The sequence below is a fragment of the Lentinus tigrinus genome (genome assembly GCF_003813185.1).
Source record: "Lentinus tigrinus ALCF2SS1-7 unplaced genomic scaffold L226scaffold_11, whole genome shotgun sequence".
NCBI classification, from domain to species: Eukaryota; Fungi; Basidiomycota; class Agaricomycetes; order Polyporales; family Polyporaceae; genus Lentinus; species Lentinus tigrinus.
In genome coordinates, this window is record NW_027137920.1 from 201,924 (window position 1) to 223,613 (window position 21,690).

The 21,690-nt window shown below is 56.1% G+C and overlaps 8 protein-coding genes across 8 annotated transcripts; 6 read left to right on the forward strand and 2 right to left on the reverse strand.

Annotated features, from left to right (window-relative positions):
* Positions 1 to 164: 164 nt before the first annotated feature.
* Positions 165 to 2,924, reverse strand: L226DRAFT_534661 (uncharacterized protein). The gene is made up of 14 exons (XM_067680723.1): positions 2,769 to 2,924; positions 2,482 to 2,622; positions 2,412 to 2,425; positions 2,283 to 2,312; positions 2,017 to 2,228; positions 1,910 to 1,968; positions 1,568 to 1,854; positions 1,340 to 1,506; positions 1,003 to 1,285; positions 886 to 947; positions 740 to 830; positions 606 to 685; positions 418 to 552; positions 165 to 354 (listed from the first exon to the last, which is right to left on the reverse strand). Exons 1-14 carry the CDS (start codon positions 2,822 to 2,824, stop codon positions 301 to 303), a joined length of 1,671 nt encoding a protein of 556 aa, XP_067535657.1. The 5' UTR covers positions 2,825 to 2,924; the 3' UTR covers positions 165 to 300.
* A 1,526-nt stretch (positions 2,925 to 4,450) lies between these two features.
* On the forward strand, positions 4,451 to 6,774 carry L226DRAFT_522855 (subtilisin-like protein; the record flags this gene model as incomplete). Its single annotated transcript, XM_067678789.1, has 8 exons — positions 4,451 to 5,104; positions 5,167 to 5,281; positions 5,339 to 5,446; positions 5,504 to 5,632; positions 5,684 to 5,797; positions 5,849 to 6,338; positions 6,403 to 6,550; positions 6,610 to 6,774. The coding sequence occupies 8 exons, from the start codon at positions 4,451 to 4,453 to the stop codon at positions 6,772 to 6,774; spliced, it is 1,923 nt and encodes a 640-aa protein (XP_067535658.1).
* Positions 6,775 to 7,070: 296 nt separating this feature from the next.
* On the forward strand, positions 7,071 to 8,680 carry L226DRAFT_534663 (class I glutamine amidotransferase-like protein). The gene is made up of 9 exons (XM_067680724.1): positions 7,071 to 7,412; positions 7,483 to 7,602; positions 7,681 to 7,718; positions 7,790 to 7,863; positions 7,918 to 7,991; positions 8,043 to 8,087; positions 8,141 to 8,235; positions 8,296 to 8,447; positions 8,505 to 8,680. Exons 1-9 carry the CDS (start codon positions 7,136 to 7,138, stop codon positions 8,605 to 8,607), a joined length of 978 nt encoding a protein of 325 aa, XP_067535659.1. The 5' UTR covers positions 7,071 to 7,135; the 3' UTR covers positions 8,608 to 8,680.
* Positions 8,681 to 9,259: 579 nt separating this feature from the next.
* Positions 9,260 to 11,098, forward strand: L226DRAFT_570757 (MFS general substrate transporter; the record flags this gene model as incomplete). Its single annotated transcript, XM_067684470.1, has 5 exons — positions 9,260 to 9,562; positions 9,623 to 9,918; positions 9,985 to 10,141; positions 10,191 to 10,785; positions 10,839 to 11,098. The coding sequence occupies 5 exons, from the start codon at positions 9,260 to 9,262 to the stop codon at positions 11,096 to 11,098; spliced, it is 1,611 nt and encodes a 536-aa protein (XP_067535660.1).
* A 180-nt stretch (positions 11,099 to 11,278) lies between these two features.
* On the reverse strand, positions 11,279 to 15,356 carry L226DRAFT_534665 (Cse1-domain-containing protein). The gene is made up of 13 exons (XM_067680725.1): positions 15,106 to 15,356; positions 14,873 to 15,043; positions 14,393 to 14,773; positions 14,279 to 14,341; positions 14,106 to 14,222; positions 13,917 to 14,046; positions 13,279 to 13,858; positions 13,109 to 13,224; positions 12,800 to 13,048; positions 12,420 to 12,723; positions 12,175 to 12,354; positions 11,970 to 12,116; positions 11,279 to 11,887 (listed from the first exon to the last, which is right to left on the reverse strand). The coding sequence occupies exons 1-13, from the start codon at positions 15,307 to 15,309 to the stop codon at positions 11,557 to 11,559; spliced, it is 2,973 nt and encodes a 990-aa protein (XP_067535661.1). The 5' UTR covers positions 15,310 to 15,356; the 3' UTR covers positions 11,279 to 11,556.
* Positions 15,357 to 15,934: 578 nt separating this feature from the next.
* L226DRAFT_54508 (hydrophobin-domain-containing protein) lies at positions 15,935 to 17,136 on the forward strand. The gene is made up of 3 exons (XM_067682318.1): positions 15,935 to 16,690; positions 16,746 to 16,813; positions 16,880 to 17,136. Exons 1-3 carry the CDS (start codon positions 16,188 to 16,190, stop codon positions 16,888 to 16,890), a joined length of 582 nt encoding a protein of 193 aa, XP_067535662.1. The 5' UTR covers positions 15,935 to 16,187; the 3' UTR covers positions 16,891 to 17,136.
* A 1,230-nt stretch (positions 17,137 to 18,366) lies between these two features.
* L226DRAFT_54614 (uncharacterized protein) lies at positions 18,367 to 19,186 on the forward strand. Its single transcript, XM_067682400.1, has 2 exons — positions 18,367 to 18,641; positions 18,694 to 19,186. The coding sequence occupies exons 1-2, from the start codon at positions 18,592 to 18,594 to the stop codon at positions 19,115 to 19,117; spliced, it is 474 nt and encodes a 157-aa protein (XP_067535663.1). The 5' UTR covers positions 18,367 to 18,591; the 3' UTR covers positions 19,118 to 19,186.
* L226DRAFT_534667 (aldehyde dehydrogenase) lies at positions 18,953 to 21,478 on the forward strand. The gene is made up of 14 exons (XM_067680726.1): positions 18,953 to 18,974; positions 19,163 to 19,232; positions 19,297 to 19,572; positions 19,634 to 19,757; positions 19,821 to 19,843; positions 19,895 to 20,065; positions 20,121 to 20,297; positions 20,366 to 20,563; positions 20,636 to 20,775; positions 20,833 to 20,895; positions 20,951 to 21,040; positions 21,117 to 21,154; positions 21,218 to 21,235; positions 21,324 to 21,478. The coding sequence occupies exons 2-14, from the start codon at positions 19,204 to 19,206 to the stop codon at positions 21,408 to 21,410; spliced, it is 1,434 nt and encodes a 477-aa protein (XP_067535664.1). The 5' UTR covers positions 18,953 to 18,974; positions 19,163 to 19,203; the 3' UTR covers positions 21,411 to 21,478.
* Positions 21,479 to 21,690: the final 212 nt, after the last annotated feature.

Below are 21,690 nucleotides of genomic sequence, written 5' to 3' on the forward strand. Positions count from 1 at the left end.
CGCAAGAGCAAGTGTTATGGAGGGTAAGGGTGGTGGTGGTGGTGGCTGGATGAGACGCGCCCGCCCGCTTAGCCTTCACCGACGCGTCTGCCACGGTCACGTTCCTCGCGTCAACGGGACTTCCCGTCCCCCAGCTGGCTGTTGCGACTCAGACCTTAGACCAAGACGACGAGAAGACGTATGTATATTGAAGCTTCCTGTTGACTCGTTCCTGTGCTAATCATACAACAAATAGTCCAATATTTCCTTCCTAGTCGATACGCATGATCCCTCTTCAGAAGCCGTCGGCCATTGCAGCACTCAAGCAACCTTCGGCTTCGCGCTAACGCTCGCGATGTCAATGGAAAGAATATCCTGATGTTGTTCAGATTAGGCCTCATCACGAGTTGACAGAGAAAGGAGTGGACAACTGCTTACCTTGCCACCCTTGATCTCCGCCGCGGACGGCATGAGTCCCAGCCTGAGCAGTTCAGAGGCCTTGGAGACAATAGGATCCCTTTGCATGCTCGCGACTGCGATGACGCTACCGTTCTTGACGTAGTATGCAGCAAACTGAAGGAGCGCAATTCAGACACTTGGATGATATTCAGACAATGTGTGCGTACCTTCATCTCCTCAGGGTTGCCGTCGATGATGATGTCGTCAAACCCTGCACCGACTCCGCAGTACCGGAGTTGTTGACCCTCTGTACGTATTTCGGCTTAGTATGCTGATCGCGTACCATGGCTCCTGGACTCACGTGCACTCCAGAATACAGGGACCTTCACGAAAGGCTGGCCCTTCCCTTCAGCAATGGTCTTGCCGACAGCACGGCCTTGGTTCCCTGCAACCTGTGCGTGTTGTGAGTACTACTCCCATTGGTTATGAGTAGGATGTATGACTAACGTTCCAGTGCTCGATCCTCCTCAGCTCACCCGTGCCAGGCTGAGGATACATAGCAATGTCACCTGCAAGCAATCTGTGAGAAGCAGTAGATGGTACCGACACGCCGGAGGTACGTACCAATTGCGTAGACGTTCTCGAGACCCTTGACCTTCAGGTACTCATCTACATGCACAGCCCCGGACTTGTCAACAACGTTCTCAAAGCCCTTGCTGCTCTTCAGAAATTCCGTCGCCGGTGCCACACCGACGCCCATGACAACAACGTCTGCCTGAAGTGTGATGTTCTGACCACTGCTCAAGGTGACGACCACAGCGCTGGCCACAGACGGATCGGACTCAGAAGGAATGATCTTGTCAACTTTCGATTCCATGTGAAATTTGACGCCCTTCGACTCATGGAACTATTACAACAGATCAACCGTCATTCGACGCTGTAGAATCTGGATACGACTCACCTTCTTCAAACCCGCACCGATCTGCTTGCCGAGGACCATCTCGAAGGGGAACTCCTCCTGGCCGATGACGTCGATGGACGCGAGCTTGCGGTTCGTTACAGCGACAACAAGCTCCATGCTAATGAACGAGGACCCGATCACGACGAGTTTCTTGCCCTCCTTCACGGCTATATGAAATGAACAAACACTCAGTCCCAGCTCTAACCTCACATAGATCGATTCGCTCACCTGCATCGATCTTTTTTGCATCTTCAACACCGCGCAAGGTGAAAACGTTCGACAAGTCCTTCCCCGCGATGGGGAGTCTGCGAGACACACCGCCCGTCGCCAACACAAGGGTCTCGTATGGTACCCGCTCCTGTGCTGCACCGACGAGGACCTCCTTCGCTCCCAGATCCACTCCGGAGACTTCGATACCCTCACGGAAGTTCACGCCATACTTCGAGCGGAGCTCTGGCGCGGATCGCCATTCCAGTTTCGATGCATCCGTGATCAGGGCCTTGCTCAACTTCGTCCTTCGCGAATATTCCATTACAACTTTCCATTCACAAGCATGACTCTCAGACTCACCTGTCGATCGGGGCGTAAGGCTCTTTCGAGAGCACGGTGATAGAACCATTGTATCCGTGCTGTGAGAAGACATCAGCCAAGTTTGGGTACGAAATCGGCAAACGCACCTCTCTCAGGCTCTCGATACACATGAAGGCGCCACTACCCCCACCAACGATGACGACACCCTTGCCTTGGCCAATGGAGCCGGTGGCGAGCAGTTTCGGCTGGCGAGACTTGTTCGCACTTAGAGTCGCATTGGGATCCGCAATCACTTGTATTTTCCCATTGACGACCTCCGCCTTGAAGCTGTGGAGAGCAGAGGGGGCAGGTGCGTCCTCTGTTATTGTTAATCAATTAGCTTACTGCATTCATGCGACCAGGAAATTCATACCGATGTCGCCAGTGCAGACATTGAAGCACGCTGCGTGAGCACAATATCGTCAGCATATAGTCTTGCTTGGTCACGGCAATACGGCGACGCTGGGAATGCGCATATTTGGAGGTGAGTTGTCTTACTCACCGCCATGCCACGGGCTATCCGATGAACTGTCAGTTCCGACAGTGCGCGAGAACGTGAACTTGACGCGTACCAGACTACACGGCCGTCCGCAGTCAAGACACCCTTCGCGAGCGGGGCGCCGTAGTGCGTGCAGAACGCACTTGTCGCGTGAACCTTGTCTCCAAGACGGGAGAGGAGGACCTTGCCCTCCCCCTCAAAGTCTACCTGCTTCCTGTAGAGGCAGTCAGACCCTGCTAATGCGACGTCGTGTCGCTCGGTGACCCTTGACTGTGTCGTGACAACCTTCTCGTTGTGCGATGGATGCCATCCGCGAGTGTAGCAAACGGACGGGGGTAGACTAAACAACTTGACACTTACATCTCCCCATCCTTAAGCTCGGACTCATCGAGCACAGCGATCGTCTTGTAGGACATTGTGTGGTTCAGTAAGCAGCGTCGGGGGAGGCTCGATGGTGGTCGGAAAGAGAGAGCGCTCCTGTTGATGAATCTCAGGATAGCGATTCTGTGAGAGAGCAGACCGGGCATGGGTCCCGACCGCAGCCGCGTCTGGAGGCCAGTCTTTGAAGCTGCGCGAGTCCTGCGCGAGACGCGCTGGGAATGACGTCGTTCTCGCTCTCCCGCCCCACCCAGCCAATCAGAAGCTGGGAATTACCGTCCCAAGCGGCTTCGACTGTTGCCAAATGCAGCACTTACTCCTACTACGCCACTCGCCAGCACGGCTTGTGTCTTTGCGATCTCTTGAGCCACGAAACACATGTTGCTGCATTTCAGTGCTCAGGATTTACTTACTCGTGATTGTATCTTGCGTCGTCAAGCCTCCTAATTGTATGCATCCAGTGTGAGCTCTGTCTGCAAAGGTTGTTGATCACTGACTTGACTCTCGCAATCTTGCATTGACACCAATAGGCCGCTTGAAGCCACCGCATACAGAAACTGTTGTCTACAGCGGATTTTTGATCCCTTAAGACCGTCAGTATCCATTACACCTGCGGCCCTGGCTAGCCCAACTGATACATAACGGTAGCAGGAACACCAACCGCATTGCAGCTGCCTCTCGCATCGCATATGCTAGTCCAAGACTTGTCCATGATTATCGCACTGCATTTTGGCGATGCGCCGTACCATACACATCCAACAGCAGCAATCACGCAAGATATCGACTCGGACGTGTCCTGAATCCTGATGCATGCATGCAGTCACAACAATCCATCAATGTATGTATCCGATCCGTCCTGACATGCACTCGAAGCGGACACCGCGTGTAACAGTGCGGACCTTGAGGTGAGCTTTTGGAATCGCACATGGAAGCCCTTGTAGTAACGTTGTTTCATATTTGTCCTTCAGCTTATCACTGAACGCCTGCGTCGGCGGCGCATGTTCTCGTGTACTTTGAGGCACATATGTCAGTGCTGCAGCTGACCGCTGTCAGTCCGTCCACGCAGTGCGCCGCCGGAACATCGGGGCCACCGATGTCCGTGGGATGATCGCGATCGCCCCGCTGTGAGGACTTCGGGTCCGAGACGACGGCGAGATGATGGTGACATCACTTTCGGGTTTACTTCTCAGAACTAACTACTTGAGCCCATTTATTGCAACCGGTGGGCACTCTTCTAGCTTCAGTGAACTCTCTTCAGACTATTATTGCCCCGTGCAATTCCAGGCTCACTTGGATACCAACGTCCCATCCGGCATTGTGCCCAGCCATCAATCCTTCCCTGCTAGTCCTCGCGCGGACTTGAAACGGAGTATGTTAAATCGCTAGCGCCCGAGATTGATGAACTGGGTTGGGGACCATTGGACCGGGATGGGCAGGGAAAGTACGTGATGCGGACACATGGCAACCTACGAAGAACGCACACAACACATTTCCATCCACAGCGGCGCGCGACCTGATAGTACCTTGCTATCCGGTTGATACAGCATAAAAGCACCCAGCTCGGTGCAATTGGCCCCGCAACCGTTTTGCGTCGTCGGTCTGGTCTCCCGTCTCCCCATCCTCCCCCGCCTGTCGGACTCGTCCTATCGTCCTAGGACCTCAGGATGTTGCTCGTCCCCCGCCTGCTCGTGGCTATCACGCTCGGCCTCTCGGTCGCGGCCTCTGTCCCGCAGCTCTCCCCCCGCGTCCTCCATGAGTCTCGTAGCGCCATCCCGAGGGGCTGGACACCCGTCCGTCGCGCAAGTGGCGACATGGTCATTCCCCTCAAGGTCGGCCTCGTCCAGCCCAACCTCGCGTCCATTGAGGAGTACCTCATGGATGTTTCGCATCCGGAGTCGTCAAACTACGGCAACCACTGGTCTCCTGCCAAGGTCGCGCAGACCTTCCGCCCAACCGTGGAGTCTATCGAGACGGTCCGTGCATGGCTGCTCAACAGCGGCATCGAGTCGCACCGCATCAAGCTGAGCAAGAGCGGCAGCTGGATCACCGCTAACGTGACGGTGGCGGAGGCGGAGGAGCTACTTGCGACGGAATACCACGTCTACGAGCACGAGAACGGACACAAGCAAATCGCGTGCGACAAGGCGTACCACCTTCCTGAGCACGTCTCCAAGCATGTGGACCTCGTTACGCCTACCCTGCACTTTGATGTGAAGGTCAAGCACGGCGCGCCGCTGGAGAAGCGGGACGGTAAGCTTCACAGCGTCGGCGCCCCCGGATTTGGCCCCGTCTCGCCCAAGACGACTGGTACCATCAAGGTCGGTGTGACTGTCTGCATGTCAGAGTATTGCATGTTTGGATCCTGAAAGACCTTGTATAGGACATCTTCGACGAGCTCGACCAGTGCGACTCGCAGATCACGCCCAACTGCCTGCGCGCGCTCTATGACTTTGTCTATGTTCCTTTGGCACCTAAGAAAAATACCATTGGCATTGGTAAGGCTATGTCTAGCATGTCATCGCGTTCTTTTATTGATAGCGTCTGCGTTATAGTCGAGTATACCCCACAGGCCTACGTCCCCACCGATCTTGACCTCTTCTTCACGAACTTCTCGAAGTCCCAGCTTGGCCAGCGCCCAGTGATGGCAAGCATCGACGGCGGTATGCACTCACACTTCGTCTGCTGTAAGGGCAGAGCTGACAATGACTTGATGTTAGGCACTATCGACGTTGGCGGCAGTGGTTTCGGCTACAATGGCGAGTCTAACCTCGATCTGCAGTACGCCATGGCGCTCGTCGGCCACAAGCAGAACGTTACGCTGTACCAGGTCGGTGACGAAGTTCAGGGTACGTACAGTTCCGGTTACTTTGCATGTGTGGTTCTAAGCTCTATACCAGGCGCGTCCTTCAACAACCTTCTCGATGCCCTTGATGGGTCGTTCTGCACCTATGAGGGTGGAGATGACCCCAACCAGGATGGCATTTACCCGGACCCGTATGGTGGATATCAGGGTGAGTATCGCATATGTATACCTCGCAACACACTGCTCATCAGGGTTGCAGGAGCTGAGGATTGCGGCACTTTCTCGCCTGCTCACATCATCTCGACCTCCTACTCCTACGACGAGTACGAGCTCACGCCAGCCTACATGGAGCGCCAGTGCGCCGAGTATGCCAAGCTCGGTCTCATGGGTACCACCGTCCTGTACTCCTCGGGCGACTACGGTGTCGCCGCATACAGCAACAACTGTCTCAACCCTGACGGATCCGTGTCGTCCGATGGCAAGATCTTCGCGCCTGCGTTCCCCAGCACCTGCCCGTATGTCACCAGCGTTGGCGCGACGCAGGTCAACCCTGGCGCGAAGGTGACGGACCCGGAGAGCGCGTGCGCGCAGGTCATCTACTCTGGCGGAGGCTTCTCGAACGTGTTCAAGATGCCGGATTACCAGAAGAGCTCCGTCGAGAAGTACTTGACCAAGTACCCTCCCCCGTACTCGACCGACATCTACAATGCCACTGGTTCGCGCGCATATCCTGATCTTTCCGCTAACGGGTTAGTTCCATTCTATGTACCTCTACTCAGAGACCTCGGAGGCACTGACCAGCGTCCTTTGTAGTGCGAACTATGTCGTCGCCATCCAGGGCGAGTACTACCTTGTCTACGGCACGTCCGCTTCGTCTCCCGTTATGGCTGCCATCCTCTCTGGCATCAACGACGCCCGTCTTGCCATCGGCAAGAAGCCCATTGGCTTCATCAACCCTACGGTACGCATCAAGACTAACCGCACGTCATGTTTGAGCAGCATGTTGATAGTCTTCCGCAGATCTACTCGAGCACATTCCAGAAGGCCTTCAACGACATCACCAATGGTACGAACCCTGGCTGTGGCACGGCAGGGTTCTATGCTCAGCCCGGTTGGGATCCCGTCACCGGCGTCGGCACTCCTAACTTCCCCAAGCTCCTTGCGCTTTGGCTTCTCTTGCCGTGAGAGGACCGTCAGGCAGAAGAAATTGACACTGACCGCATGACGCACTACTTATTGAACTATACGAACGTGGTTTGAACTCTCAATCGTTGTAGTAGACACTCGTTCGCGCTTGTACATACCCTCGTTGGCTGTACCGCTCATTTATTTGGTTATTGTACATTTCCAGAGACCTCCCGGGACTCGTAAACCAGAGTGGTCCATTGTATTTTTAGCGTGTCTGCGGGCTCACGAGCTCGAGGCTCCAATTGAACGGGGCAATGTCCCCGGTCGCAGAGGCTAGAGCGCTTCGGGCCCCACGCATGCAATGTCAACGCCGACGTAGGCCGACCTCGTTCAGTACCCCACGGCGGGCTGCTTCATTATGCTCGCGCTCACTCGTTTTGCCTTACTCGTACTCGTATCGCTCCTTGCCATGACACAGACGACTAATACAACCCAACTGAACACCGCGCGCATCCTCATATACTCCGCGACGCGCGACTTCCGCCACGACTCTATCCCAACCGCAGTGGATGCGCTCGTGCAGGGTGGACCGTCCCACCAGATCGCGTTCGACCACACGGAGGACCAGACGTGGTTTACGGACGAGAGGCTCGCACAGTACGATGCTGTGCTCTTTTTGAGCAATACCGGGGAAGGTGCGTAACGGTGAGTGGTTGCGGGGAAGCGGCGGCGTTTTTGACTTCTGGCTTCGACATCGGGGAGCAGTCCTTGACGATGCAGGGAAGGCCGCATTGCAGCGCTACCTCGATCTCGGAGGAAACTTTGTCGCGGTGCACTCTGCGTCGGACGCGCTGCGCAACACAACTTGGTTCATCCATGAAGTTGGTGAGTCCTCGCCATAGAACCACTCCTACTCATGCATCCTCCTTCCTTCAACTCAATGTAACCTCGCAAACCGCGCAGGGGCTGCGTTCGACTACCATCCGGAAATTACGAATGCCGTAAGTGCTCGTCTTGACCGCGCCCACGAATTCAAGAAGTTCGAACTGAGCCGTTGCCGGCTGTTATCCAGACTGTTGACATCATAGGTCCATCGCATCCGAGCACTGAGGGCCTACCGAATCCATGGCCAGTGCAAGATGAGATGTAAGTGCGTCCTGGTGTTGAAGAGCATTCAGCTGACTGTGCGGCATGATGCAGGTACAACTTCAAGTCCGATCCCAGAAGCATAGGCGCGGTCGTCGTACTGTCCGCGAACGAGTCTAGTTACACAGGTGAGTGTTTCCTTCTTGATATCAGATATGTCTCCTTCAATGCCGTGCAAGACCCTGGACCGCGCAAGTTTGACCAAGGGACCCCTCACCCAACCGGTATGTATGCAATTCCACATATTGAGTCTAGCTAAGGTCAACCATCCCCACAGCCTGGTATCAGGAGCACGGCGCCGGGGTCGACTCTAATGGTACCGCCGGACGTAGCTTCTACACCAGTCTAGGACACTTAAACGAGACATGGCAGGTTAGTCGCGCATATACCTCGCTGCATGTGGCACCGCTCACTCACCGCTAACTCTGGCAGAATCCGACCTTCCTGGGCCATGTCTTTGGCGGCATCCAGTGGACCTTGCAGTCCAACACAACCCTCGCATTCAACGCGACCGCGAAAGTGGGCAACGGCACGTCGGAATCAATTTCAAGCACATCCGGCTCGGCGACTGGCTCATCTCCTAGGTACGCAGAGCTGTGACATAGGCAGAGTTAGCTCTTCTGATGCTCCACGTGACACAGCGCAACTACTTCTTCACCATCGAGTGCGACTCCTTCATGGCTGTCTCCCAAGATAATACTCTATGGAGCCCTCGGTGCGATAGTCACTTTATTGGCCCTGTAGCGGGCCATGGACACACATTGTTCTCGCATGGACCTTTGGCCCTGCATGTAATTATACAGTCTACCACCACCGCTTCGTTGGTCGCCGTGGTTTCAATTCCTGCGACCCGGAGGTACTACCAAACACACCAGGCTGCCTGAGGGCGCCTATGTCTGCTGCAACTTGCGAGCGTCCACCATCATGTTCTCCGAGCTCCCGTCTGCTAGTAGGTGTATTCACTGTCAAACAATATCGACCTGTTTCAGACGGGTTTTCAGCTTATGTACTAACTTCGTCAATATAGGACATGCCAAACTGCAACGCGCCGATCTCTCCTGCCACGGGGCAAAGTCGGGATCACGACGTTGAATTGCGGTCAGCCTTCTTCCAACGTGCTGCATTGTTATAGAGGCTTGTACGTACTGCCGTCCTGAGCATCAGTAAGGACGCGCAAGAAGCGTATCATGAGGCGCAAAAATGCGGAAAATGTGAGTCATCATCACGATCATTCCATTGATAACTTCGAATTCATGCATAATCCAGACACTATGTAATCGAGACACCCCGCTCAGTGGCGTTCTCGCGGTGGGTGCGGGGAGAGCGCCTCTCCGATCATTATCTACTGTGTAGTCCTCATGCACGCCCTCGCGCAAACCGGATCCCCCATATCGACATGGCTGACGCAGAGGTCGCTACAGAGACTCGGAGGTCATCCTCCACCGTGGAAGAGATCGCACGAACTCCTGACCAAGAGACATCTGGATCGACACGCGCACACGCCTCAAACCCTCCGCATGAAGAGGTGGAGGCCAGGGTGACGCCGCTTCCGAAACTACAGCTGTTCATTCTGTTATACCTACAACTTGCGGAACCGATTGCCTCCACGGTCATATACCCGTTCGTCAACCAGCTCGTCAGGCAAACCGGTGTCACGGGAGGAGACGAACGGAAAACTGGCTACTTCGCAGGTCTCATCGTACGTCCACGTCGCAAAACTTTGCATTGCTGCTGTTTATTGACTCTGTGGATATCGCAGGAGTCCTCCTTCTACGCTGTAGAGGCCGTGTGTGTGCTCCAATGGGGCCGCGCATCAGACCGGATTGGCCGGAAGCCAGTTCTCCTAGGCGGTCTCCTTGGCCTCACTCTGTCCATGATAGGTTTTGGCCTGGCGAGGCAGTACTGGGCACTCATCCTCGCGCGCTGTGCGGAAGGTGCGCTGAACGGAAACATCGGCGTGACCAAGAGCATGATGGCTGAGATCACGGACCCTACGAACCGCGCAAAGGGCTTCGCTTTCTTGCCCATGATCTGGTGTCTGGGTGCTACCCTCGGGTGAGCTGACTGATCCTACTCGAGTACGCTTTGCTCACGGGAGCTTGACGCCTTTCAATCTTTTAGCCCGGTTATCGGTGGCGTTTTCGCTCGGCCTGCGGACCGTTGGCCGACTTTCCGAAGCTCCTCTTTCTGGCGGACATACCCATACTTCCTACCGTGTGTCGTAGCTGCTTGCTACTCAATCAGCGCGTTCACATTAACCCTTGTAGGGCTCGAAGAGGTCGGTGACCACTCGGCCTTTGCACTATCTGCGCTGACAGGTACCGCAGACTTTGCGGCGAGTGCGCCATGACCATGTTCAAGGACCGATCAGCGAAGAAAAGTCTCCACAGACGAACACCAGTGTCCCAGGCGAAGTTGAGCCTGGGCTGGTCGAGGAAGGAGGTCGCACAAACGTATCTGGCTCCAAAGACGTGATCGACGTCACGACCAGCTCTGTCGTTGATCCTGCCCTCGACAAGCCTGTCGGCCTTCGCTCGATTCTCATACCGCGCGTTCTCTGGCCAATTTTCAACTACGGCTTCCTCGCGCTCGTCGACCAATGTTTCGTCGTCTTGGTGCCGCTCGTGTACTCAACCAGCATCCCGCTTGGCGGTCTCGGCATGGGCTCCTTCACCATTGGAGTCATTCAGGGTGTCGCCGGATTTATCAGCGGCATGATCCAGGTCTTCACGTTCCCGTGGATGCATCGCAAGCTCGGCTCGAAGCTGCTGTACACGTTGTCCTTCGGGATGTACCTCGCCACGCTAGCGCTCTTCCCACTCATCAGCTTGGTCACCAAGCGGGCGGGGAGCGTCGGGCCCTCGACGTGGGTCCTCATTGTCTTGCAGTTCGTGGCCTATTGCGCGACGGCCATGACTTGGGGTAAGTACCCTGGTACGGTTCATAACATTACCACTCATCCCGCCTTATCGTAGGATGCATATTCATATATATCAGCGACGGTGCACCAAACCAGAAGGCCCTCGGCATGACGAACGGGCTGGCGCAGACGACTGCCTCGATTGTCCGTGCCATTGCGCCGGCGGCCTCTTCCTCTCTGTTCTCCGTATCCCTCGAAAACCAGCTGGCTGGAGGTACCATGGTTTATTGGATTCTCTGCGCGCTCGTGGTGGTTGGTCTCGTCGCAACCCGACGTCTTCCGAACCGCCTGGTAACACATATAGAATGTGAGTGAACGCTATATCTTGTAGGGACACCAAACTTACTCGACCATCAGGAGTATCAATGTTGTACAGTAGCATCAATATAGATAGATACGATAACTTCGAGAACTCAAATATGTTTGACCCACTACTCGTCAGCAACGACCAGACGGCCTGACTGACTGCGGATGGCCTTTTCTTATGTACTTGATCTCCCCGCATGCATCACGTGGATGGCAATGCCTTCGTGCATTGGCAACTGGACCCCAACTGTAAGGAAATACGGGACCCCAACCAGCCGGACAGATTTGGCGTCGATACAGTAACTCATGTTGGGTTGATGCTAGAATGCTAGAAATGCTACAGATGCTGTTGATCCAATGCACCACAGTCCTTCTTCCCTATTTGTCCTCCTCTTCCTCTTCCTTCTTCCATCACTTCTTCGCTTACCCCTCCCCTTGCCCACACCACCCACCCACACCCACAAATCTCACAGACTGAACCCAGACGCCGCCAGCGCCTGCACAAACGGACCCGTAACGCTCGCATCCGTCGCAGACACCCACTGCTTCACCCTCGGGTCGCGCTTCGCCAGCCCCGACAGCTCCTGCCCGACGTACGACCTGAGGTCCTTGATGTGCGCGACCGGGTCCACAGGCGCAGCCTCCGCAGCAGCAAGCCGGGAGTACGCAGCCTGGTACCCGGCGGTCTGCTCCTCGTAGTCGATCTGCGTCAGCCCGGCGTCCGGGTCGAGCTCCTCCTTCTTCGAGAGCTGCTGTTCTGTCTGGAACAGCTTGGCGAGCGCTTGGAAGGCAGGCGGCCTTGATTGAGAAATATGGTGAATATGGTGAATAACTTGTCTCTCCGCCGCACAGAAGGAGAGATCGCGACGACTGGACTCACCATGCTTGGATCAGAGCCTGGTTCTGCAGCATAAGCGTGCTCTGGGTGAGCAGCCGCGTGATGCCGACGATGACGACCTTCCTCTCCTTTGGCGGGGACTTGGGCACCTGCGGGATGACGAAGTTGACCAACAGCTGCGACCAGAGCCTATCGCAGTCCCGGGTGTTAGCACATAACCAAGCGTGCAGGAAGAAGACAGGCGTACTGTGGCTGGATCCCCTCGACCTCGCCGACAATATAGTCGGGTGTCAGGCCCTCCGAGCTGAGGGCGAGGCAGAACCCAAGGAAGTAGACAAAGTGGTACACATATTTGTCCGTCTTGCTCGTCTGCATCCGCGTCAGCAGTGTCACGATCAGCCCGCGGAAGTACTGCTGCAGCGCCGCCCTGAACAGTTCGCGTCCGTCAGCACACACGTCCGACCCGTTCTCACACGCTGAGATGACACGCACGCAGGCACATATTGCACGACAGCCTGGAGGAGCTCAAAGCCCCACCCGTCGTTGATCTTGGACGGGATCAAACGCTGCTGGATGACACCCAGCACCTGCGTGATCTGCCCCGACTCGACGATCGACCTGGCGTCGTGCGAGAGGAAAGCCTTGAGCAGTTTGACGAGTCCCGGAATGCTGCCCTTCTGCTGCCACGCGACAGGAGTGAGGATGAACGGCAGGAGGCTGCGGTACTGGGCGGGTACCTCGCCCGTATGCAGGTCGAGCATCTGCGCGAGGATCTGGAACACGTAGGGGACATACTCTGGAAAGCCGAAGGTGGATAGTAAGCGCAGGTCCCATGAAGAATAGAAGGGGGAGGAGGAAAGGAGCGAACGTACGATCGATGTCCTGCTGCAAGATAATTGTGAAAGGCCCGAAGAGCGCCTGCTCGAACGTCGGGAGCGTGCTCGGGTTCGCTTGCACGACAAAACGCAACAGCGCAGCCATACTCTCGAAGATGTACTGGTCGAAGTTAGGGTTGCTCGGGTTCTTGGAGATGACACCGAGGATGGCGACGAGTCGTTGGAGAATCCTTTCGTAGCCAGTGGCGAATGTCGAACGCGCGATGACAATTACTCGCATGACACCTAGAGGAAGAGCCTCGCCATCAGTTTCCTCAGCATGTAGAAGGTAGATACGCGACATACACTTCATGAGGTAGTCGTTCTCCGCGACCTTCTCGGGAGTGGGCGCCTTCTCAATCTTCGAGAGCAGAGCATCCAACAGCTGTGGCGCGACTTCGTGCACATCCGCCTGCGTGAACCTGAGTCATGCGGTGGTCAGCCCAACACTAGCAAAACGTCCATCGAGAACCTACATAAGCTGGTTGCCCTGCCGGATGAACAGGATGCGCTCAATGCTAATCGCAGCGTACGTATAGCACACATAGTTGTCCGACGAAAGATGCTGCACGAGCGTCGGCAACACGCTCAACAGCTGCTGCTTCGTGAGCTGGTTCCGGAACGTGTACAAAAACCGTATCGCATCGACCTGCAGGATTGGGTGTATGCTCCCAGGGCGCGCCTGCAGGTCCGCAAACACGTTGTCCGAGAAGAACTGCACGACGTCGATGAGCGCATTGGTCGACGTCACGCCGTGCTGCGTTGTGCTTCCGCGAGTAGCGACGGCCGTGAGGAGGTAGATCGCCGTGTCTTTCGCACGCCAGTTCTCGGCCTTGTTCGTATTGTACTCGTTCAGGCCTTGCCCGATCCAGGCGCCAGTCACTTCTGTCGCCTCCGCCTCGGAACCAGATGAGACCAGCGCACGCAGGACATCGGCAGCAGCCTGGCGACGAGTGACGGCGTCGTTAGACACGCCAATGCCACCCATGGCAGGGAGTGCAAGGTCCAGGCGGATGTACTCCAGTGGGTCGTCTTCGAACTGCTCCAGGTCGTGTTCTAAGATTTGCAGTATCAGAGAGAAGCAAGTGAGACACTCTTTAGGGCACAAACTTACCCCGCAGTGCTACGTTCGGTACGACCACACCCTGCACGAGTCCCGAGATCGTCTCTTTTGCCGAGAACAGTTGCTTGTAGTAACCCGTCCGGATAGCAGACGCGATGAAACGAAGCGATTGGGAAACGAGCTGGGTCCGCCGGGTCAGATATCTGCCCCCTGAATCGCCACTGTTACCGAACAGCTTACCCCGTCATCCGCAACGCTCGACCGCTTGCCGCCACCGATGATGTCCCATATGGCCCGCACGAATGCCTCGACTGAGCCGGCGGTCTGCAGAGTCTCCGGATAAAGCTTGACATATAGCTGCGAGGTAACGCGCGTTCAGGACAAGTTCCCACAACAGCATTTGTGCTACACACCTCAACGATCTCGAGTAGTCCGGTTTTAATTTGTGAAGGGAGGGACGGCGTAGTGTCGTCTGGCTGTTATGTCCGGTCAGAGCTACGAACATAGTGACAGCAGAGGTCGCTCACGTCACTCTGCAGTTGAGGGGGATCCCACATAAGCAACTTGAGGAATAGGCCATCCGGAGCCCCGAAGAACTGCGCATGAGAGTCCTCAAAGTCTGGCGGAAGGTCTTGGCAGGTGAGGTCATAGAAGATGTCGACAAGGAAGACCATCGCTTGCGCAACTTGTGTCAAGTTGGCGGTCGTAGGGGTGGAGAGGAGAAGGGAGGCTGTGTGCATGAAGAGTTGGAGGAAGGACGGGGTGAAGCGAGAAAGGACATAGTTGATCTCAGTGAAGAGGGCGTCGGAACGGGCTTCTGCACGCCATGGTCGGAAGATGGAGTGAGCAGTCTCGAGCACACCAACGTTGACCTCGAAGTTGGACTCGGAGAGAGAGGCGACAAGTTTCTACAGGCGCGGTCAGCACCATGATAGAATAGATCTCATGGACATGGCAGCAGGAGACTGTGTCGGATAAAGAACTGGAAAGCACAATGAGACACTCACATCGACCAAGTCCGGCCACTTCTCAGGGAAGTCGACCTTTGCGACGAGAGATATCGACTCGGCTACTTGTGCTCGCACCGCCTTATCCGTAGCATTCGAGAGAGTGATCATGGCAGGCACGAGGGCCTCGCGCAGAGCGGCCCTATCCGCTTCGGCGATTGGTGGCTCATCCTGCAAGGATGGGTGGGGTGGTGAGATCACGGAAGATCAGAATTGGCACAGACGAGGCTCACATCTTCCCATCGCGACTTGATGAGGTTTTTGAGGTATACACTGGCGGCTAGACGGACTGCGCGATCTTGGGAGGATTGGAGGACGAGGGTGAGGAGGAGGGAGAGGAAGCCTGGCTGGAGGCTGAGGGCGTGCAAGTTCTGCTCTGCCTGCTTGCGGGTTGCGGGGTTGAGGGAAGCAAGGAGGAGAGAGGGGAGCTCGGCCATGGCGAGGAGAGACTTTGAGTCGGACGCGGACTGCAGCCACAGACAAGATGGACGCGTTTAGGAGCGCGTCAAAAGCGCGTGCACGTGCCCATCTGATCGCGTCCATCTGAAACGCCCGACCGCAGCAGGCCTCGGAGTCCAAGACCTTGTTGTCCCTGCCCATGTCGACCTCGAACCATGCGCTCAAGCTGCACACTCAACTGTACAACCAACCGCCAGAACAGCGCCGCTGAAGCGTGCGGCTGCGAGCGGAGGACGGTTAATATTTAGTCGATTTAAGAGCGCTCTGAGCCCTTCACACCGACAGCGTTTCACATAAGAAGACCGCTTAGTTCCGCTTCCCGTAGGCGCAGCGGTTTCACTCCACTCAAAGGCCTAAGCCTTCCGCTCCTCGGGGCCGACTCGAGTGCGCCGGCAGAGCTTGAGCTTGTGGTACGTCCATCCACCTTCGCCCGCTGCCCTCACTACTGATTGCAAACGCGTAGCTTCTGCACGGTGAACGCATGCAGACCGCAGCTTCTTACGAGACATCTCCATACATATCTGCAGCCCGCAGTGCCGCCGCGGAAGAAGACGTAACGCAATTAAAATCTCGCGTTCTCTGATGTGCAACGAGCCGAGGCCGAGGCGGGCACAGACTCACTCCCAACCCATGGCACGTCTCGAACTCTAATAATGAAGGGCGTCACATCCTCGCCGTCCGTCCTATATAATGCCGTACATCCCGCTGAACGGCCGTTCGCTTTCACCCCCCGGTCCTCCAAGCCTCGCCTCACCCTCTCGGCCTCGCGCCCCCGTCGCTCTTTTCCCCCAGTCACTCCTTGCTTTCGGGTTTCCCGAACCAATCCCTTGCGGCCGCCGTCACTCAGTAGTTCACCATGAAGTTCACCTACACCGTCGCTGCTCTTGTCGCTGCTGCCGCCTCCGTCCAGGCCGGCGAGACCAACGCCCACCGCATGGCCCGCGGTCTCAGCCCCCTCCCTCCCCGGGACATCCGTGCCCACCCTTCCCGCACTGACAGTAAGTTCATGCGTTGCCATCTTCCTTTCTCCGCCCAACCCGCGCTCGCTCCTCCGCTGCGCTCAAATTTCTGTTGCTTCCATTCCGTTGTAAATCCATCTGTCATCTCTCACGCTCATCTCCGTTTCTTCTTGTGGCACCTTACAGACGCCAAGCGGTCATCCCCATCTGGAACCCCTCCCCAGGGCAGCGGCAGCTGCACCACCGGCCCCGTCCACTGCTGCAACTCTGTTGAGAAGGCCAACGATAGCGTCGTCAGCACCATCCTCGGTCTACTCGACCTTGTCTTGGACCCCGATGTGCTCGTCGGCCTCCAGTGCTCGCCTATCACCGCTGTCGGTGTTGGCAGCGGCAATTCTTGGTATGTCACTCGTGTGCCGAACAACGTAAAATGTATTCACCGGCTTTTCGTGCAGCTCCGCTCACACCGTCTGCTGCGAGAACAACAGTCAGGGCGGCCTCATCTCTATCGGCTGCATCCCGAGTAAGTGTGCTTCCATACCTCCGCTAAATGATTTTGTCTCTAACGTCTGACTTTCCATTCTTGCAGTCTTCCTCTGATCGCCTTGCTCGCTAGAGAAAACATAGACACTTAACTTGCCGTACGACCCTTGTCCGGGAAGCCCCCGCGGTACCCTCATACACGTTTAATAACCTAAACCATACTTACCCTTCGGACTGTCGCCTCGCTCGGAATGTATTAGCTCTCGTTTTCGTCTCCCTCTTGCTGCTTACCCTGGGTCTTTGGGGTGTCCATGTCGATGGGATTCCTGATCACGCGCTATACCCGATATCTGCAGTCAGGCCCCGTGTATCCAGGACTGTCTTGTATGTGCTGGACGGACTCGTCTGCGAGTCTTCGCCGTATGCTCTAGGATACACAGGCCTTCCTCAATTCCAATACCGTGCGCTCTCAAACACAGGCCTGCGTGCGTTGCTACAAGTGCATAGTTTCCATTACGGTGGCGGGGGAAACTCGGCGAGGGTTTCTAACAAGGTCATTAACAAGACGGCTTCAGAGAGTCAGTTAATTACGAGGTTAATAACAGTTTCTAACATGGGTGTCTACTTACGAGTAGGCTACAGGCGATCTCGCAGGCCCGTCCCGCCTCCGTGAGCACCGTCTTGCTGCTCCCCGCGGCCTCAGATGATTTCGTCTGCGATGCTGGGAAGCACTTCGAGCCTCTTTCTCAGTTACATCTGCTCCGTGCACCGTGCGTCAGGCAGAACCCGACCTAGGCTTAAGTGATCGCGAGGCGCTCTTGTAAACGCCGTGTTAGAAACATGCCCCCTCACATTACTAACCGAGGTTACTAACTACGTTACTAACATTTGCGAATGTCTAGTGAGTTACGTATCCCCGCCACCATAGTTTCCATCGACTTGCAGTTCCATACAGCGGACACGTGACTGTGCATTCCCATCCGCTGGCAGTGGCACCGAGTCGAGTTGAATCCAACTGCAACGCTACTTCCCCATGTGTCAGTGTACTCACTGTTCTATCGTGATTTACAGGATGTCTATGCGTTCGTGTGAGTCTGACCCTTGAAATATGGCACTTGCACTACCATGATTTCGAAGCTTTAGTACCGCCGCGGTGCTCACTGGCAGGCTGCGCAGCCCCACCCCGACCCTGCAGTGGTTCCGAAATCCACGCATTCTGAAACGCATTGCCTTTACGTATCTCAAGAACTTCATGAGTACGACGTGCAGCCCACTATAGAGGCATGAAACTTTCAAAAGATCCATAGCTTCATCCTCGATCGCCCTCCTTCAAGTAGCTCAAGCTCAATTGCGACTCGCTAGCATCGATGTTAGCGAATAAAGCAGCGCTGGGATAGGTCCCCACGCAGCTTTACGATGAAGGTCGGTGCGCAGCAGGTGTTATGCTGCTGACAGCTGTACACACATATCCCGTTCCTGTTCCAGGGCACCGGTACAAAGGTCCCGCGGGTGATTGACACTGGGGTGGGAACGATCTGCAAGACACTGCTTGGCAGTCGCCGGTGCCAGTGCCAGCGGCGGGCGGGCACTGCCGCGGATCTTTGGAGCGAAGAGACTAGCGGCGCCGGGCACGCTGCTCGGACGTCGAAGTCGTACTATCTGAGTCGCGCTGAAGCTGAAGGCTTCTGAGCGTGGTCAGATCTGCTACCCGGAACTTGCAGCTTCGGGCTCGTGAGCTTCCTAGTCAAGTTAACAAGCTCCATCACCGTGTGCCCAGACCGTGGTGTGTACCTACGAGCCAAGGATACGAACCTGAACATGGTTCGGTTCACACTCGAGAACCGGGTGTGGGGCGCACGCAATACGAGGTGGGAGTTCCCGGCCCAGATATTACTTTCTTTCGCTGACACCCACCCACAGACCTGAACTCCTCATGCCCACCACAGCGGCCAGCTGGTCGACCCCACCGGCTCAGCATTGGCGCATACCCGAGGACCCTCCGTCTCCCATTTCGTCCACCCGGACACGCAGCGAGGGAGGCAGGTATCCATTCCTGTTGCGTCCTCGGAACGGAGAACCACGAATGTATAGTACTGGTGACAGCCTCGGATCCGTGCTCGAACCCCACGCTTGCGCCCGCACGCGTCGCAGATGTGATCCTGTGCCCGCGTGCTATCTGTGCTTGTGTCCCAAAGTGCGGGGTGAGTTTATGCTTTGGCTCGGGTTCGGACGCTATGGCTTCCAGGACCCGCATGGGGCCGGGGGGCGTATATATACTCCAGTGGGGGTAGACGTGGCGGGTGGGAAGCCACTAGCGCGTTCCAGGTTCTCGCACTCACTGTGAGGGTCAGGTCTGCCCACTCTGCTACGCATGGCTGACGACGAGCAGGGGAACCCTCAGACCTTAGCAGGCGCGGCACTAGTACTATTATGATCAACTTCTCGTTCACCGACGGCTTGTAAGTCTTCTCCATGCAGGATCGGTGACGTTCCGTGATCGCTGACACGACATGTCATGAACAGTGCCCACGTCATCGACGGCGAGAAGGTCTCTTCTCCCACCGCCAAGGGCGTCGTGGACCCGGCCACAGAGGACGTGTTCGCTCATGTTCCGGTCGCGACGTGCGAGCAGCTCGAGGACGCCGTCGTTGCTGCCGAGCGCGCCTTCCCCGGATGGAAGAGCAAGCCCTGGGAGGAACGCCAGGAAGTGCTGAACGATATTGCTGCGCTGTTGGAGAGACATGCGACAGAGTTTATTGAGCTGCTCATGCGCGAGGTCGGGAAGGACCATGTGAGCGCGTGAGTTGTCCTTCCACTGTACCTGCCCAATTGGCATTTGGCTTACCCGGACTGTGATCAGGGCTTTTGAACTGAGTATTGCGGTTCCTTGGTTGCGCGCGGTGGCGAAGCAGAGGCTCGACGACGAGATCGTCCACCATGACGAGAAAAGGATCGTGAAGAACCGCTTCCGACCATATGGAGTGGTGAGCTTTTTGAAAACCTATCTCTTCTTCACGATCACTCATTCGGTACTAACTCCGCTATAGGTTGCGGGAATCACCCCATTCAAGTGAGCGAGCTCTCCTTCAGGCAGAATCCTTACTCACATCGTGCAACGTAGCTTCCCGATTGTCCTTACCATAACCAAGTTAGCACAAGCCCTGCTCGCCGGTAACTGCATCATCATCAAGGCGCCTCCCACGGCCCCTTGCTCCGTCATGAAGTTCATTGAGCTCTCACAATCTGTCCTCCCACCTGGCGTTTGCTCCGTCCTCTATGGGGGGAATGAGCTGTACGTTCAAGCTTCCTACACGCACCACGAACGCGACGCTCACTATGTTCCACAGGGGCGAATGGATCGTCCGGCACCCGCGCATCCTGCGCATATCCATGACAGGCTCACCAGGGGCGGGGAAGGCGGTGATGCGCGAGGCCGCGGAGGAGCTCAAGAGCCTCACGCTTGAGTTGGGTGGAAACGACCCTGCAATCATCCTCGACGATGTGAACCCCAAGCAGATGGCACAGTGCGTTCGCGGCTCATCTCCGTCGCATCGCATATCATCGCAGATGGGCTCACTTGCTGGTCTGACAGGCGCATCTTGCTCGGAGCGGCCAGCAACGCCGGACAGACGTGCTTCAATATGAAGCGGATATACGTCCACGACGCGGTGTATGACGCGGTGCGCGACGAGCTTGTTGTGCTCGCAGAGAACATGAAAGTCGGCAATCCTTTCGACTCGGCAGTATCTATCGGCCCAGTGCAGAACCGAGGGCAGTACGAGCGATTGAGGTCAGCGACTCCATCCATCATTTCCATCTGACTCACTGCCGCAGCGACCAACACAATAACATCTGTTCACAGCGGGCTGATCTCTGACTGCAAGGAGAAGGGATACAAGATCGCTTTCGAGTCCAAGCTTCCCGCGTCCGGGAAAGGATACTATGTTCCGCTGGTGATCGTCGACAACCCGCCGGACGAGTCGAGGATCGTCCGTGAAGAGCGTGCGTGCCGCGTGGGATTCAGAAAATGTTCACTTCGTTGACGAGGTCTCTGTGCAGAATTCGGCCCTATTATTCCGCTCCTGAGATGGAGAGACGACGACGATGTGATCCGACGAGCGAGTACGTCGCAATCACTCTCATCCACCTTCTCAGCTAAGTCTATTACTATGCATAGACGACTCTGAGTTTGGCCTCGGATCGTCCATTTGGGGCCGAGACGTCGACCGGATGCAGCGACTGGCTGACAAACTGGATAACGGCATGGGTGAGAGCCGTCTCTGCATTGCTAACGGTCCCGCCTACTGAATCATCTACTGACCTCGACCGGTCTCGCTCGACAGTGTGGATCAACGACTGGGGTGCGGTTGGAGGAGACTTTGTGAGTACACATTCAAAGCAAACACACCCATCAATGTAGAGGTTGACGGCTATCCCTTCGCAGCCGTTGGGCGGCACGAAGGTAAGCGGCCTCGGCTGGCATGCATTGCTCGTGTAGCATGACCACTCACTGATGCGTCATTCGGCATCATTCGGCGTCGACGGTACAGCACTCCGGAATGGGCGTTGAAAACTCAAAGCATGGCCTGGCGTCGTGGACGTACGTGCAGTCGTTCGTTTGCAACAAGAGCTTGTGAAGTGCAAGAGTATTTGTGGTCGCATCTAAGCGTTGTATATATGATCAAGTATGAGCGGTTGACCGGCCCATGTCTGCTCGTACATTCTACGTACGCCTGGAGCGGCGGGGTGGCGCGCAGGTTGGTATCTCGATTAGTGCGATCGGCCAGAAATAGCAACAGGCCTGCCTTTTCGGGAGCAATACTCCTCGGCGATATTCGGCCGTGCCAGGTTGCGCCGCCAAAGATAGATGCCGAGGGTGCCGAGGGTGCCCCACTTATTCGCCGTCTGGGAGGATCA